General features: G+C 41.1%; 1 protein-coding gene across 7 annotated transcripts in view; it reads left to right on the top strand.

The window, feature by feature from the left end:
* Nucleotides 1-1,312: 1,312 nt before the first annotated feature.
* Nucleotides 1,313-17,472, top strand: part of IKZF2 (IKAROS family zinc finger 2) — a 135,820-nt gene continuing 119,660 nt past the window's right edge. For 4 of the 7 annotated variants that reach the window (XM_045031638.1, XM_045031634.1, XM_045031635.1 and 1 more), the window contains exons 1-2: nucleotides 3,998-4,229; nucleotides 5,017-5,121. In XM_045031638.1, the coding sequence (XP_044887573.1) occupies nucleotides 4,196-4,229; nucleotides 5,017-5,121 (139 nt within the window). In that variant the 5' untranslated portion in view covers nucleotides 3,998-4,195. Of the gene's footprint in view, nucleotides 1,517-2,942; nucleotides 3,015-3,997; nucleotides 4,230-5,016; nucleotides 5,122-17,472 lie in introns of those variants that run through there. The other 3 variants (XM_045031632.1, XM_045031633.1, XM_045031636.1) reach the window with 3 other exon arrangements.

Below are 17,472 nucleotides of genomic sequence, written 5' to 3'. Positions count from 1 at the left end.
TAGCTCAGAAAGTGTGAATTGCTTCCTTTCATCTCACTGGAGCATTAACCCTGACACCTAATGATGATATTTCAAAGTCCATCATCAAATTAACTAATTCAATATTGATCAAAGCATGAAAGAACAAAAGGAATGATCATGTTGGGCCTGACCCAAAATCCATTAAAGTCAGTGGAAAAACTCCCATTGTCTTCAGTGGGCTTTGGATCAGGCTCCATATCAAGACCTGCACAGTCCATGGTGAGTGGCATTCAAATTTTCACATATTATTTTAGCTTCACATCTGAGTGAGTCATGCATGATGGTGGGGAGAATAGTACTAATTCCCCAGCTAAACTGACTCCTTCATATATGACCTGACGATGCTAAAAAAAAATTTATCTCACACTTACAATGACTGTCCAATTGAATAATAATAATAATGGATTTGAAACATTTCTCTCCTCTTTATTGTTTCCTTTTGGGGTTTTCCCGTTCATTCTCATTTAGACTGTAACTGGGGCAAAGCTAATAGACCAGATAGTTACAAAATTAAAAATCCAATACAGGACAGTATATTGAAATGGTATGGGCTTATGGGCACCAGATATTGTTCAGTTTCGATTTACCTTCATTTTACTCACACACCTATATGCACAGTGCTATCACACTGTCAGTTACTCTTCACTGACATTATAGTAAGCCATACTGGCTGAGCTTTTCAGGGCAGTTTAGGGGATTGAGACACATAACTCACATTCATTTCAATGGAAGTTATGCCCCTAAATCCTTTATCTAAATCTATAACCCGGAAAGGCTCGCTGTTGTTCTTTTTCCATGCACAAAACACAATCGTATTCCTGCTGCCGGGTCTGTGATTTCACAGTGCAGAATCTAAGAAAGAAAGAAAGAAAGAAAGAAAGTTCAGAAATAGAACTGCTGAATCATGAATCTGAGAGCAGCGAAGTAAGTTCCTGCAGGCTGCAGAAATGCAGCCCCAGGTCATGGCTTTTCTCCTTCCTCTGGCTCGGTGGTTCTCCTTCGGTAGCGAGGGATCTAAATGGCTCTTTCAGGCTGCAATCCGGTGTCTCAGCGGCACCTCTGGCGTGGGGAAGCAACCTTCAGCTCCTCTGCTGGGAGGGAGCAGCACTTGTCCTGTAATCGATTGCCGAGTGTGCTGAGCAGCCCAGAGACACACTCCCAGATCCATTCCTGCCTCTCTCCCCGGCTCAGGGTGTCTCTGAGAGCGGCTGCCTGGGTGAGATGTGTGATGTGTGTGTGTGCGTGTGCGAGTGTGTCTTTGCCGGATCGGTTTCTCGGGGTTTGACCAGCTGTCCCAGGCTAACCCTGCTCTCTGAAGATGGAGGAAGTAAAAACAGGATTACCCTTAGCTACAGATCCACTGCTTACAGTTTCCATAACCAACTGCAGTGCCCAAACACACAAGCATTAGGCACAGAAAGCAAGGGAGAGGAGACACTAATAAAAACACAAAACAAAAGGGTGATGGAAGTGAGGCACTGCATGCACTGCTGAGGTAAATCTTCGCTTGGCATTTTGTTTTTCATTGGGGGGAAGAAAGAGCTCTGGCTTATTTGTGTTATGGCTCAGAGAAATCTCTCCGTGTGGATGTCTCCGCTTTGCAAAGGGGTGGGGGCTGGCTCAAAGTAAAGTGTAATTATATGTAGCATCTCTCGCGCTGCGATGTGATCAAATGACTTGTTGCTGTTAACCAATAATAATAATAAATCGGTCTGTATGTGTGTGTTTGCAGGAGGGGGGAGATTCAGATTATTATTTGCTGTAGGTTTAGCATAGTGACTGGCTCTCAGGGATAGGATTGGCAAAGCCTTTTGGGGGGGCTTGTTTTTGGGGTTACAATTAAAATTCTGTTTTCTGGGATGTTAATCGATTAATCAGTTCTCAGCTCTGGAAACGGACAACAAGGGTTTGAATTGCAGTTTGCATCAGCTTCCTATTCTAGCTGCAGCTACCTGGGAGAAGGTGCTCTAGATCCCTTTTTAGTATTATTTTTAGCATTATTATTGGCATGACACACACGGTATTGAATAAGGCAGGACTTAAATTACTTTGACAGGTTGTGCTCTGGGCGGGGGGAGACAGAGATGAAATTAAGATCTCTTCATTTTGCCAAGGGCCAAAAACAATCCTGTGAAGTTGGCCTAGGTTTATTGCTCTGTGTGGGTGTTGTGTTGGTTTTTTTAACTTCTCTGTTCCTCCCTCCCCCCTCCAAGTCCCCCCTTTCTTCCTCTCCTCCAGTTTTCTTGTCGATTCTTAAGGAACCGGTGGATCAAGTTTTTCTCTCTCCTGGTTAATCGCATTGCTGTAGCACTGGCTGACCTCTCTCCCCCTCTCCCTCCCTTCCTCTCTTTTTGTTCTTCATCTTTCCTGAAAGTATGTGCCATTCCTGAGTGAGTTTCTCAATCAGACCATCCCAAGGGAGGGAGACCTCGCTCATTTTTTTTTTTCTGTTCAGTTTCCCCACCGATCCGTTCGCTCTGAATGTTCTACTTGTAAGTTTCAGGGGACGGACGGGGCGGGGGAGAGGGGATTTTAATTTTGGGGGGGGGGTAACTTTTCCCATCTCGCTATGCCTTCAATACGATCATAACTCTCTCTCTCCTTTCGTGGTGGGCAGGAGGAGGGGGTTAGCAGCTGGAATTTGCCATTACACCTGGGCATGGTGATCAAACTCTTTTTTCTTTATTTCAAACATTCAAAGAACATTTTCTTTTATGTATATTTCATTCCTTCCCCCTCCACCCTTCCCGTCCTTTCCTTTCTTTACTTCCATTTCATTGGCTAGGATGATCTTCTTTCCCTGTTGCTTCTGACGTGTTCTCCGCCCCCCCATCCCCTTTCCATTGGTGTCTGTCTACCTGTACTAGGGGAAAGATGAGGTAACATTGAAATGGCTTGAGGAAGCTGCTTGTCTGTTTTTTTTTAAAGTGATCTCTAAAAGTTGTTACAATCAGTCATGGAAAGAGGTTGATAGCAGCTCTCCAGTTTGAAATGTAAGTGTGATGTGTACCGAGTGCCTTGGGAATCTGATCTGCCTTATTCCAGAAAGGGACACAGAGAAAAGTTTTTTTTGGGGGGGGGAGAGGGAAGGGGGGGTAAGGGAGAGGGAAGTGGTTTTGGAGACAAGAAGTGAAGCTGCCTGTTTTCCAGTAAGTAATGGAGAAATTCCAGGAGCCAGGGCTAAATATACCCAGCGATCAATACAGAAATGGCTCATTGTGAATAATTTAGCTGCTTGGTGCAGTGAGAGTTTTGAAACTAAAGGCAAAAAAAAAAAAAAGGGGGCCTAGCTGGAGAGAGGAAATAAAATTCTCCTCTGATTCTGTCAGTTTCTTAACTTTTCCACTTAAAAGAATATAGTTACGATTATTGATTCCTTCCCCTGCCTCTCTCTCTCTCTCTCTCTCTCTTAATCAAATGAAAGCTAGGGGGTGTCACCCTATACAGTTACTTGAGTTTCTGGAAAGTAATAGCTTGTTCTATGTCAGCAAAGTGCTTCCAGAAACTTTGAGATGGGCACACACTGCAAAATGCCTGCTCTAGAAATATGAAATATGACATGCAGCCCCATGTATGATAGATAGGTACGGTCACAATGAACAGGCGCATGCACAGGTGTCTGGGTGTGTGAGTGAGGGTGTTCGATGGCCAATTGAAGACAAAAGGCTGTAATAACTCTGAAAGGAATATGGATACTGAAGGGTTTTGTTTTTAGTCAGAACATGATGAGCCATCATGGAATAAGTGTGAAAAGGGCAGTCTTTATAGTATCAACATCTTGGAAGCCTGCTGTGGCTGTGAGAACTGCTAATTGATAAGGCATTAAAATCCCAGTTAAAACATACCTGGTCCAATTGGAACCTCAAAAAAAATCATTAAAGCAGCTGGAACTGTAATTAAAAATCAAATTATAGACTCAACACAGCTCATCAAGATACAAACTTACCTTTTCTACCCCCATCTGCAGCAGCTTTAGATCATTTGCCAAAAGAGTTCAGTGACTTACCAGTGCACGGCATGTGCTCATTTGCATGTTTCTTAGGTGCTGGTTGCAGCAGCAGCAGCAAAAGAGGCAACTGCTAATGGCTTTAAGTAAGTTTAAGCATTTAATGGCTGATACTGGCAGGCATCTTTGAGGGTGTATTCTTTTGCCTTGTAGCACTGCACTTTGACTATGGAAGCAGAGGCTACTGATGGATATATAACATGTAAGTACTTTTATTTAATTTTGGTGGTTTACTTGTGAAGTCTCCTTTGCTTTCCTTTTCACAATATCTGTGCAGAAAGTGTTATGACCCCCCCTGAAACTCTTAACTTTCATTTGTGCTGTTATTAAACTCCATAGTGTAAGAGAATGCTGGAGAGATACCATTTAACACTAAACTTTAGTGGTTATTTAAAAAAACCCACTATATTATATACTTACATATTTTCATAAGAGAGCAATGTTTATTTTATATAAAACATAAATGAGAAACTGGACAGAAACTAAATCAGTTTTACTGTGAGGCTTTTTAGTACTGTGCATTGCTCCCTTCTTGTTCATTAGGGGAAAATATTTTATTTTGTTGAACTATTATAGCTTAATGGTCAGCTACATGAAAACGTTGAATCAAAATTGGAGTGGAAGGTCCTTACATCAGAATGATACTCCACTCTGCTCCAGTACAGTCTCTAGTCTGTTAGCACCACAGTATATAGAAATGGGCAAGTAATTCTAAGTTCTGTTCATGTAAAGCAGCCAGAGCAAGATTTGCACGTATACTTCTTATAATCTGTGAGGATTGGAGGATACTTTTTTATTTTTAAATAAATAAATAAAAATTCATGTTTGTGGTCACTAGAAAGCCAAATTTTAGTTGACCATGGAGGAATCTATTACAAGTGGAAGGTGGGTGGGAAGAAAAGAAGGTAGCAAGTCTGAATGTTGTATATATTGGATAATTTTATGGAGCCATGGGACAGAAACCTAAGTGTTTTATTTTGTGAAAGCAGGTGACAATGAGCTTTCGCCCGAAAGGGAGCACTCCAACATGGCTATTGACCTCACTTCAAGCACACCCAATGGGCAGCATACCTCACCGAGTCACATGACAAGCAGTAAGCCTTCTTTTTGTGTATTTCTCTCTAGCAGCATATTTGGACTAGTTTAGTCTGTGGGGTCTTCATCTTGCTCACTAGACTAAAGCCTCTACCGTAGATTTTGCTACTAAAGAAGAAAAGGACGGGACAGATTTTGGTTTTGTTCATGTTAGTGTCTCTTCTAAACATGAGTCTGATTACTAGTCTGAAGTATCCCAAGGTGGCATTTGAGAGCTGGTCCTTACCTGTACCAGGTAGGAAACACTAGGTTTTACTAGTCCTTGTTTTGCTTTGACAGGTTTTGAGATCCAAACAGCTTTTTAGCAGGATTCCAAAAAACAGTCTGAAACAGATGTATCTAAAAAGCCAACAAGCTTTTATTTCAAAAAGGCTTGACTCAAGCAAAATCTAAAGTTACACTATGCAGGCTTGATGGCAGGATATATTTTACTGTTCTGAATGGAAACTTCAGCATCCTGTTCATTACCTTAGCTTTGCTTTGAAAATTTCAGAAAATGGCCAGTATAAATTGGTAATTTATGGAACTCTCTCACCAGTTGAGTCTTTAACAAATTTGAAAGAGTTTTGTTTTAGAATGTCAAAAAAGAAACTGAGAGAGTGCAGAGGGATCTGTGAGTCTAACACTGAGAGTCAGGTGTACTTAATATTTTTGATGATGGATTTTTTTCACTCTTAAATGAAACAACACCTTTCAGCTACATTGTGGTTCCTATACATACTTTTATCTTAAGAACATAGATTGTTTCACTGTTGATTACAATGTTTTATCAAGATACTTATCATAAAGTGCTTTATTATTTGTATTCAAAAGTAATTTAAAATGTATTGTTTCCAATATGCTTTGAGTGGGTTTTTTTTCTTTGTGATACTCATTTTCTCTCTCTTTCTCTCGTGTGTGTGTGTGTGTGTGTGAGTGAATATATACGGTAAAAAAAAAAAGTTGTACATGTCTCCAAATGTTCTGGAAGGAAAAATAAGGCATTAAGAATTAATTTGTTTGTAATAATAAGTATATTCTCTTCAAAGCCTTTTTTACTGAGAGGAAAGTGTTACTTTTCCTTAACAATTTCTCTTTACCTCCTGCAAGTTACGAGTAAAACACAGATTTTTATGAGCCTTTAAAACTGAGGGTTATTATGAAAGTCTCCAATTATATACATGTTGCTAGAGAAAGTGATTGCTAAGACTCTGGGCTGAACTTTATATGACAGCCTGTCCTAATTCAGCAGCTTTAGACAATTCCACTCCTGCTGCATTGGGATTCTGATTTTTTTTATTAGCTTATAAAAGTTTTACTACTCTTTGTTTACATTTTTATTAATGGGAAGGCTTCATCAGAGATAAGATTTTAAAAAAGTGGATTTTTTTCTTTATCATATAGACTAAAAACCAGGGTCTAATTAATGAGTAAAGCTGTCTGCTGAGTTCATGTGAAAATATTTTAGCATCTGATTTCACTGTGCAATGATTATTCTAGTTTAATCTCATTCATGCCTGCAACATGCATGTTCCGAGTTCATGGCTCCTGGAGTTGACGAAAATTCCTGAATGTTTAATCTTGCATGTGTGTCAGTAACTTTCACTGTTGTTGGCCTGTTTTAAGGATATGTTGGTGTGGACAAATGTAGGGCTCTATCCAGTGTTCTGGAGGCAGGTAAAATTTGATTTGGGATGCAGGACTTTTGCCTGTGTGATTGGAACCTAGGAATATGACCCCCTCTTTTTCATATAGAATTCTTCGTCGTCTTTTCATTACAAAACTAGATTTTCTTCTGATCAAACTGTTTTAGAGCAAGGAGCTTTATCCCATGTCAGCTTCTAATCAACATCTTTGATTTTTTTTTTTTGGTCAGGCTTTTGTTGCAGTTGGATTGGTTAGTTTACACGTAGGGCCAAATCTTCAACCCAGTGGATACAGGCCAAATAATGAGGCTGTGCATTAGGGTCCACCATATGTTCCAGAGCCAGGGAGCTTCAGTAGCCCGTGGGCCTCTACGTTTTCCCTTTGCAGGGAGGAGAATGGCTATTGGAAACTGCTAAGTTGTGGATTTTCTTGCCGCTCAAAATTCCTGCTGCTAGGATGCAAGCAGACCCCATGGTAGGTAGGGAGGACGGGTACTCTGTGTGCACGGACCATGGGTCTGATTAGAAGTCACTGGAAAGACCTTGATACACTGCTGGCCTGCCCGTTTATCTTGGTACAAAGTGCGTGTAATTCTGATTTGGTAGTGTAAGTGGCAACCCAAGGTACTGGGCAGTGCTGTATTGGGGCTGTTATCTTCAGTGGGAGGTGGATTGGGCCCCCGAATCCTTCACTCCCAGATTTACCTGCTGATCCTCCAAAGAAGTAGAATCTGCATTAGTTCTTCTGGGTCTGCAGGGGTGAAGGTCAGGGTTAGGTCCTCAGTCCTGTGTTTGATTGGATCATTTTGAGCCACAGCTCTTATTTCAGCCATGTCCAGTTTAAACGGAGATGAAACCATGACAAGGCGATCTTCTTGGCTATTGGACTGTACAGTGAAGAGTGCATAGAGCAGACAGGGGAGTGCAAGACCTGCTTCTGAAACAATCAAGCAGTTCTCACTCAACAGTAGTAAAATGATGTGCTTGGTGAAGAGTTCTTCATATTTATTAGCCTGTGGCAATTCCATGTTAGTAAGACTTTTGGCCAGGCCACTGATGTTTTCAGCTTCTGTTCCAAAAGGTTGCAGGTAAAATATTTTGGCTCATGTTGAAGAGTCTCTATTGCTTCCTTAACACAGTATCACTTTACGATATCAACGTTACATGCATAGGTTACAGATGGGGCAGAGACTCACTTTTCTTCCCAATGAGATGATCCTAAAAGATAAATCAGAGTAGATTGCTTGTCATAGCTGACTAATGATGTTATGTATACCTTACAATATATGCATCTCCCTTTAGCAAAGTACAGATAGAATTATTTGAGTATTTGCCAATACATAAGTAACTTATTGTAACTAAATTGTAAGTAGCCACTCGAATAGGCAGACTGTTTCCCTCCAACTCCAGTTTAAGAAACACTGTATCCAGTAACATGCTTACATTGAACTACGTGTTTACAGTGGCCCAAAGCTGGAAGTCCTAGTTCACCAGTTACTCAGTCCTTACTTGGGTAAACTCTCTCAAGTGCTCTGATCATGCATGAGCTTGGTGGGGATGGATGCTGGTGCTTGACAGAGCCCCACTGACTGACTTCAATACCACCCGTACAAAGTTCATTGCAGAACAGGGACCAAAGGCCCTGATCCAAAGCCCATTTAAGTCAGTGGAAGTCTTTCTGTTGACTTCGGTGAACTTTGAACTGGAAATAAAATGGGCAGGGACTTGTCAAAACTGAACAAGATTCTCAGGAGAGGAACCAGTGTACTAATGTAAAAGCAGATGAAGCAGACAAATAAAGCAATTTTTAAGAGAAACAAAACAATTCCGGTGTTTTTCCACACTACATTCTTGCTATAGAATTTGTCTGAGAGGAAACACTTTTTCCAGCTTACAATGGGCTCAGAAAAAGCCCACTGTAATACAAGGGCTTGGTTATTTGTTTAGTTGACTTGATGACCACTCTGTATAACATGAAAGATGTTTCTCTAAATCCATTGGCTGATATTGTATGGAAAATTAATAATGGCAGCTATTGGCATCTGACCATGCCAGAGGAAAGTTCCACTTAAATTAGAGAGTCAAGCGGTGCTACAATGGGTGTCACAGATGGCTTTCTTATTTCCAGGTCTAGATTCAAATGCACCTTAAAATAGACGGAGTAAGAACAATAATAAATACTAAAATCCAACAATTTTGATATTGGAGAGTGATTAAAAACTCAATGCACTTTAAAAAAAATGTTTTTATAACATGCAGAAAAAATTAAAGAATAAGAAGTAATTTGATGAGAAAATAATTATAGTTGCCTGAGTCAATTGCTGAACATAATGACTCTACTACAGTACTTGGCTTTGGGAAACAACAATAGCTGACTAGAAAGCTATTGGGATGATTGTACCAAGTGAAGGGAATACCAAAAGAGTGCTAAGAAGTTAGACTCCGTTATAGAGAAGTCAGACCAGGCATTATTAAAAATTACCTATATTGTATTCCAACCAATCAAAGAAGTCTATTCTGCGCCATCAGTTGTGTCCCTTTTTTTTGTAACCTTAAAGCTCAAAATCTTGCTTGGTAGCATTAATTTTCCTTCTGAATTGGAAACTCTAGTACAACTCTTGTCACCTCTGTCATTTCCCCTGAGCAAAATGTTGCATTTACTGTAGATGTATAAACTTCACTTCCCACCTCACATTTGTTTGAATGAATAAATACATCCATGGATTCTACCTTTTGCAAGGAAACGGCCTAAAATTAAATCAGCTTTGAAGATTGTGTCGTGATACAACCTTGGAACTTTTATTTATTTAGTCTCTTGTAGGTAATGAGCACAGCCATTAAGTTTTACAGGATGGCCAATGCCGAATAACATAAAGCAGTAGTTCTGGTTTCACAGGATGTCGGCCAACGACGTTTCTGGGCCAAGCTGATTTTAGAGAGAGGAAGGTTTGGTTTTTTTTTTTTTTTTAAAGAAATTTGGAAAAAATTAACCATCCTCATTTTTAAAAACATTTGCGTCACCCAAACCCCTCATCCAATTAACTTCAAACTTCTCAAGAAATATTCTCCCTGGCAGAAAAACATGCATGAAGTTTTAGGCAAACTGAGGAGAAATTTTAGGCAAACTGGTTGAATGTTGGTGCATTTAGAGGGGGAAAAGCTCATGCTTTAGATATAAAGCTAGGCTTTGTGTACAAACAAAAGTTTTACTGCTTTTAGTACTGATCATTAAAGTGGTAGGAAACCTTGCCCCTCTGTCGGGACACAGTTATACTGGTATGGAATTGCTTCTATAAGAAGGCAAATAAGCTATAGTGGTATAAAACACCATCATTCTGGTGTAACTTAACTTAATCCATAGTAGAGGTTGTACTGGTAAAACTATTTTGGTTTTAAAAAAATCATACTCCTAATCAAAATGGTCACACCGGTACAAAATCTATGTATAGACCGGACCTTAGTCACAACCTGAAACTATCCTGAGAGTGCTGTTTGTGACTAGAAGGCAGGTGAACCTAGCTTCACCTTGTATACTCTTTCCCAGTATCACTCCCTACCATATCACATACTTGGCAGTAAAAGCATTCCTCCCTTTTGGTGAGTGTTATAATGAGGGTGGAGTGGAATTATCAGCTAATCTTGTTTAAATACTATTTTATTCACGCCAATAGACTCTTTTGAGAGGTCACCTATCCCAGCTTTGTTACAGGACACACCCTCCTTCTAGAGCTTCTGTAATATCCTCTGCCTGTCCTCTTCAGTTAGCTCTCCAGGACACGCCCTGTTACAGCACTCAGCGTTATGGATAGCTGTAGTGTCAGGTTTTAATACTTAGCTTTTGAATCTTCATTTTGGTTTCTTGTCAGACATTCATGAGGGGGGGGGAAGTCCTCAATTTCTTTGAAATATAGTAGTTATCAGATGTTTCTCAAAACTGAATAGAAATTCAGTAGGCAGCATTCCATTTTTTTCCCTCGAAGACAGGCTTGGGGCAAGACCCAGTTCCCACTGAAGTAAATAAGAGCCTTTCCATGGACTTGAATGGGAACTGGATCAAACACCGGTTTCCTAATCCTGCGAGAAGTGCTGAGTTCCCTCTACTTCCATAAGTCAATGGGAAGTTCAAAGTGCTGGACATCTTGTAGGATTGGGCCTTACGGACGCAGGACTGGAGTTCTCTGCGTTGGCCAGCGCTTTAGGTGCAGTGGTAAAAACTGATTGAAACAGCAGAGGGAGCTGCTCTCTCTCTCTCTCCCCCAGCTAAGGAGGAAGAGGAACTTTGAGGGCAGGGTGCTTATACAAGCCAGGGAGAGCATGGGCGCTCCTCTATGCTTTTAATTAAAAGAGGGGAAGGAAGGGCTCTGTTGCCTCCTACTTCCTCTCGCCTTACATGGTTTGAGTGTGGGGAGGCTCAGGGAGTGGTTTAATTGGCTAGGTTATTCCGTAGTTTACACTGCATCCACCATTAGAAGAAACACTGGGTAGGGTACCTAGTAGGATCAGGGTGTTTTTTCCCAATATGAAACTACCTGGTCTGGTCCAGCTCAGCTGTAACCACAGAACTGGTGTCTTAGGAAAGCGTGCCAAAATACTTTCCCCCCTTCCCTTCTGCTCTGGCGAGGTGTCATGCCTATTGCTGGCCTCTTACACTGAGCATGCTCCATGTTGTCTCTCTTTCACTGGGGTAGAGAAGATTTCCCTCTACCACTATCAGTTTGGAAGCTGAGAATCAGCCTCTCTATTGCCCTTCCCAGGAGGTTTTTGAACAGAAGTAGAATCCCCAAATGCTATCACAACTCACTGAGAGGCTGTGTGGGCTGGTGGATCTGGGAGTCTGGAGACCTGGTTTTGTTCTCTGCTCTCCCAATGATCTGTGTGTGTGGGCAAGTCACTTGGCATCTCTGTGCCACTGCATTTCCTTGGACTGAATTGTAAAGACTGTACACTGTTCCGGAGACAGCCTCTGCCTCATGTTGTGTGTCTTAGGCTTGGTGTACACACAGATACTGTACTAGCGTAATTATTTCTAATCTTTTTTTATGAGTACAACCACTAGTGTGGATGTCGTTATACTGGTATAAAGGTCCTTATACCAGAATAGCTTCTTTCCCATCCTACACAGGAATAGATATACTGGTTATCGAATACCATTATACTGATAACTGTCTTCACTCTCAAGAGGTTGTACCACTTTAACTATACTGGTGTGTAGTTAAATTGGTACAACTTTTCTATGTAAACAAGCCCTTATTTGCAGTGCCCAGCACAACAGTGCCCAGAACTGGATTGGTGCCTCTGTAACTCAAATACATTGTAATGATGCGGTACATGGTCAAATAGACTTTTTTTTAAAAAATATATATTTTTCTTTAAAAGTTTTTGGTTCGTTTTATATCTTGGTGTGCACAGTTGGGTGCATTTTTAAAAGGCATTTCAAAAACCTTACGGAAATTTAACACTTTTTTTTTAAACTGCATTTCACTCTCCCCACCCTTCTTTATTTTGTTTTTAAATTCCATTATGCGCGTGACCCCATTTGTATGCCACAGGACTAAACCCTGATGGCAGTGAATTTTGTCTGTCATACCTATATCTGCCTTTTTTGGTCATTAGCATTTTGTAGTTCCCATAGTTCTTAAGCTCTGTAATGCCCTCTGATGCACAGCTGTAGTTATCTCCCTTTGAAACTAAATTTGCCAAACAAGTTCTCTTCTGCTGCTCTTAGTAATTTGGTAAATATGCGTAGCTCTTTATCAGGCCAAATTGCTCACTCTGCTTATAGATTTGGAGGGGATGAAATGCATGCAGATACTAGGAAGTAGTAAAATAAAATGGAGAGTGGTACTTGAGTGACAACATTGTGCACAGGAACATGCAGATAGACTTCTGCATGTGTTGTGCATATTTTTGGCTCTGTTTTACATGGAGAGAGGCATGGTGATGCATAATGGGAACTAGAAGGTGCCCTGGTGCTCTATGTGGTAGTATCTCCTGCTTGCCTGTGGAAATTGCTGAAGAATTTCCCACAGATGTTGATGCTAATATCGCTGAAACCTGGCCCTGCACCTTATATCCCATTACCGGAGGGGTGTGTGGTACAGATCTGTCGCATCTTACGCGCAGTTAACATGCGCGATTTCAGCTTTACGCGGTTGGCAAAACCAACCCCCCCCCCCCCAAAAAAAGAGAAAAAACAATTTTAATACTGTACCTGTAGTGCGGGTGATTCTGCCTGCCATTCAACTCAATGTAATTTTGACTCTACGCGGTTTTCGCTTTACGCGCTAATCGTGGAACGGAACCCCCGCGTAAGATGAGACTCGCCTGTATAGGTTTCCTAAGTGGCACCGCACTATGCTGTAGTAGGATGGGCTAGGAAGTAGCCCAGAGGGCGACAGCCCTTTCAGTTGGCTATCCTTTTTGTGCAGATGACTTGAGATCCCCTGGCTTCTCAAGACAGCCAGGGTTTTAGAGGATCATGCACCCTGGTCACTCTACAGGGATGGCAAATATGCCCACTAATGACATGATACCATGAAAAAACCGTGGGCAAGATCCTTACTTGACTTGTACCAGTGAACATCTGGCCCAGTAACTTTAAATTCAAGACTGTAAACTTTTCAGAGTATCTTTTCTCCCCAGCAGGGATTGTTCTGGTGCAAAGTTCATCTCCAGCTAATGGATGATTTAGAAAAATTGTTATGGAGGAGGTGTTATTTTTTAATATACTCTACTAAATGTAAACATTTGGTGGGGTGGAATGTACCTTGTTTCTCCTTCCCAGCTCTGTACACCTGGACAAAATATGTTTCTTCCCTGGAATCTGTACGTCCTGGGCATCCACGTGGGCTCTGTGATCCCTCTGTTCAGCTTCCAGGAAATATAATTCAATTGGCAGTGCATTAATACCACTGCTACCCCAGGAATCCACCCTCTCTGCTGAAGGCCACATTAACTATTTTCGTGGCTCCTGTTTGATTTAGTGAGTTTAGATCCCTGATCCCATGGAGGGCTGCCTGTGGTGTCCAGAGTAGAGAGAGGGGACATGGCCTACATGTCCTATTTCTTGTTTTATGGCTAGTTTGTGGGAGTTCATGCAGCCTTGAAATTCTGGTAGCATGAATTACACACCAGCATCTGTCCAAAGGCTGACAGATTAGTAACCTGATGATAGTCTTTGAATTCCCTTCTTTGAAGTTGAAAGAATTTACCACTCTTTGTATGACTGTGTATTATAGGAAACCTGTTTACATGAAACATGTGGTCTATTCTCTTGGATGGTTCAGAAATTTCCAGGGAAAGTTACATAAGATTGAAATAATTACTGTAGCAGTTACTTCATAAGTAGGAGGAAGAAGTTGCAGAGAGAAGATTAGGATAGTTTGGGTTTTTTTTCCTCCAAAATTTATCTCATGGTTTATATGTGAAACTCGTATTATAGTTATTTCAGTCCTGCATCAAGCTGTGCAATTAGTCATGTTCCTGTAATGCCACCAGAAAGAAAACAAATCAGTAAGGAATGCTAGTTATCAATTCTACATTTTTCATACTGCTTATTGCTACTTTTTCTTGGATATGTCCTGTAATGTATAATTTATATATGCAGTATTTTGATAACAAGGAATCTCTTCTGGGGACTCTGTTGTGGGGTGGAGGGCTGGAGGAGGAACTTGTCTACATACGGAATTATTCTGGAATAGCTCTTATTCTGGAATCCATTTTGAAAGCTAAACAGGAACAAGACACTCTTACTCTGGAATAAGAGTAACTACACATGGAATTATTCAGGCATAGCTATTAGACTTTTAAATTAACTCAGATTAAGGTAGGCTGTCAACTTTCGAGCGTAAGCAAGCCCTGTACATATATTTGTATAATGGTTGTCTGGTTTGAAGTCTCAAAGTTAGGACCAAATCCTGACATGTTCTATGTGGGCAGATCCCAGCATGCCCACATTGCACCCCTGAGGTCAGTGCATCTCTGCACGGGTCACGTGGGGAAACTGAGGCACAGTGCTGAACTGACTTGCCCAAGGCCACCCAGAAAGGTATTGGACTAGAACCCAGCAGGCAAGTGGAGCAGAACTGGAAAGGGAACAGTTCTCCTGATTCCATCCCAGTGCTCTGTCTACTAGGCCACACCGCCTTGAAGAGAAACCAGAGCATGTAACAACCAACACTATCGTATTTGTATGCTACTAAGTTAAATTAAATGTGCATGGTTAGGTTCGTAGTGGACTTTATCATTCATTCAGTCACTCATTCATTTATAAATCTAAATAAATATGTAATAAATACTCACATACCTTATGCTTTGAGGCTATACTTAGACACGACGAGGATATGAGAACATAATTACAGCCATGCGTCTGGGGGCGTTAAGTGGTTTGTGGACATGACAGGCCCCTGAGAAATGCATGTAATGTTATTCACAGCTTTTCTTTAATTTATACTTGGTCAGTCACACAAGAATTTATTTTTTTTATTTTTTTTTTATTTCTACAAAACCCCTATAGGGGTTGACAGCCTTTCAGAAGTCGTGTGCTGAGTCTTCATTTATTCACTCTAAGGCCATGGCTACACTTGCAAATTTGCAGCGCTGCAGCAGGGTGTGAAAACACACCCTCTCCAGCGCTGCAAATTGCGGCGCTGCAAAGCGCCAGTGTGGTCAAAGCCCCCTGTACGTTATTCCCCACAGGGAGGTGGAGTACGGACAGCGCTGGGAGAGCTCTCTCCCCGCGCTGGCGCTTTGACTACACTTAGCGCTTCAAAGTGCTGCCACGGTAGCGCTTTGAAGTGCAAGTATAGCCATAGCCTTATTTAAGGTTTTGCGTGCCGGTAATACATTTTAACGTTTTTAGAAGGTCTCGCTCTATAAGTCTATAATATATAACTAAACTATTGATGTATGTAAAGTTAAATAAAGTTTTAAAAATGTTTAAGAAGCTTCATTTAAAATTAAATTAAAATGCAGAGCCCCCCCAGACCGGCCAGGACCCGGGCAGTGTGAGTGCCACTGAAAATCAGCTTGTGTGCCACCTTTGCCACACGTGCCATAGGTTGCCTGCCCCGCCCTATACAAAACATCACAGCTGCGTGTTTAAATATCACATACACAAAACTAGGTTGAAAGAATGTCTGGGTTGCAAAGTCAACCTCGCCGAAGCTAGGAAATGGCAGAATTAAGATTGTCTGTCTGTCTGTCTGTCTGTCTGTCTGTCTGTCTGTCTGGGAAACTCAAAGGGTTAAAGTTGGGCAAAGGCATAAGCCACTGAAAAAAGCATCTGATAATGAGAAGTGTCAGGCGATCTTCATTATAAGTGGGGCTACCAGCACTGCCCAATTCTTTTATATACTGTAATATTAAATACCAAGTTTTAGTGGTTGTATTTTTAAACACTTGTAGTCTGGTTAAAAGACAATTATGCAAAACAGCTTTTATGATAGGGTTATGGCGTCAAATATGATTCAGCCAATTGGCATATAACATGATTTGTGTTCACTTACATACTATAATTATATAAAAATGCTGTAAAACTTGTTTGAGTTTATTCTTCACGCTTTAAAGTTGTCATTTGCATGAGTCTGGTATCATGGTTATTTAAATATAGCTGTTGACTAATAGCTATTATGTATAAAAAAATTAATAGATGGTAGTGAGATTTTCTTGCTATAATAAATATAAATATGTATACTAATGGATTGAAGAAAATAATCCATAAATATTCTTTACATGTATTCTATACCATGCTTCACAAATTTTATATAGAGACCACCTTATCTGCCACTCAAATGCAGTCACTTCTGGAGTGAAACCCAACAGTTGTTTAACAGCACAGAGCAATGTTATACATCATCTGAGGCAAGGAATTGATCATAAGCTTCTTTAATTGAAAGTACAAAGGATAGGCAGAGAGTAATTACCCAAGGATCACTGGTGATCACAAACAGGGAGAGCCTTGATTTTATGTCCCCGCCAAAAGATGGCACCTCCAGCTTTGCAGTGCTGACTCACATGGGTGTGTGTTGCTTCTGAATCATCAGCCCCACTGCCTGTAAAATGTAGGCATTCCTTATAAATCTCCAACTAAGTTTTGGCCGAGCTCAGCATACCCTGCTTCCTCTGTAAGAAACAGGACCCCAAGACCATTTGGTATGGATGTAGCTGTATTGCCTGCAGAAATAATAGTGCCAAAATAATATGAATTAGATAAATAAAACAGCGTCTAGTTATCTTACGGTTTTGTGTATGTGTAAGCAGGGGTATGGTCCCGCTATTATGGGGAACTTTCCTGGCTTCTGAACTACCCTGGTGAAATGGGCTAGTGGAAGGATCTTAGTCCTCCCTCCCAGTTCCTTTACCCAGAGGCCTCCCTGCCCTCGAGGACGCCCCTTGCACTCTCCTGTCTGGCAGAGTCCTTGTAACCCCAAAAAGGTTGGGCCCAGGATTCCTAGGGGCTCGACCCCCAACCTTGCTGTGGTCACCTAGGTCAGGGGCTGGGGTGTCCCCACTCCAGGGTGCTCTCTCTGCACTGGACACTTCCCCGACCCACTGATCATTACATACGACTTAAAGCAAATACAATTTATTTAATCAGCAATTAGTTAAAAAAGGAATAAGGAAAAATGGGAAAGGTTAAAGGAAAACACATCCCGCTCTGTGGCAGGGAACATCACAAACAGTGTCTCTGGAATGTCAGGGCAGTTCAGTCTGTTCCTTGTAGGT

Source organism: Mauremys mutica, chromosome 10, assembly GCF_020497125.1.
Source record: "Mauremys mutica isolate MM-2020 ecotype Southern chromosome 10, ASM2049712v1, whole genome shotgun sequence".
NCBI lineage: Eukaryota > Metazoa > Chordata > Testudines > Geoemydidae > Mauremys > Mauremys mutica.
The sequence above is the reverse complement of the archived record's forward strand: the minus strand, read 5'-3'. Positions and strand labels throughout refer to the sequence as shown.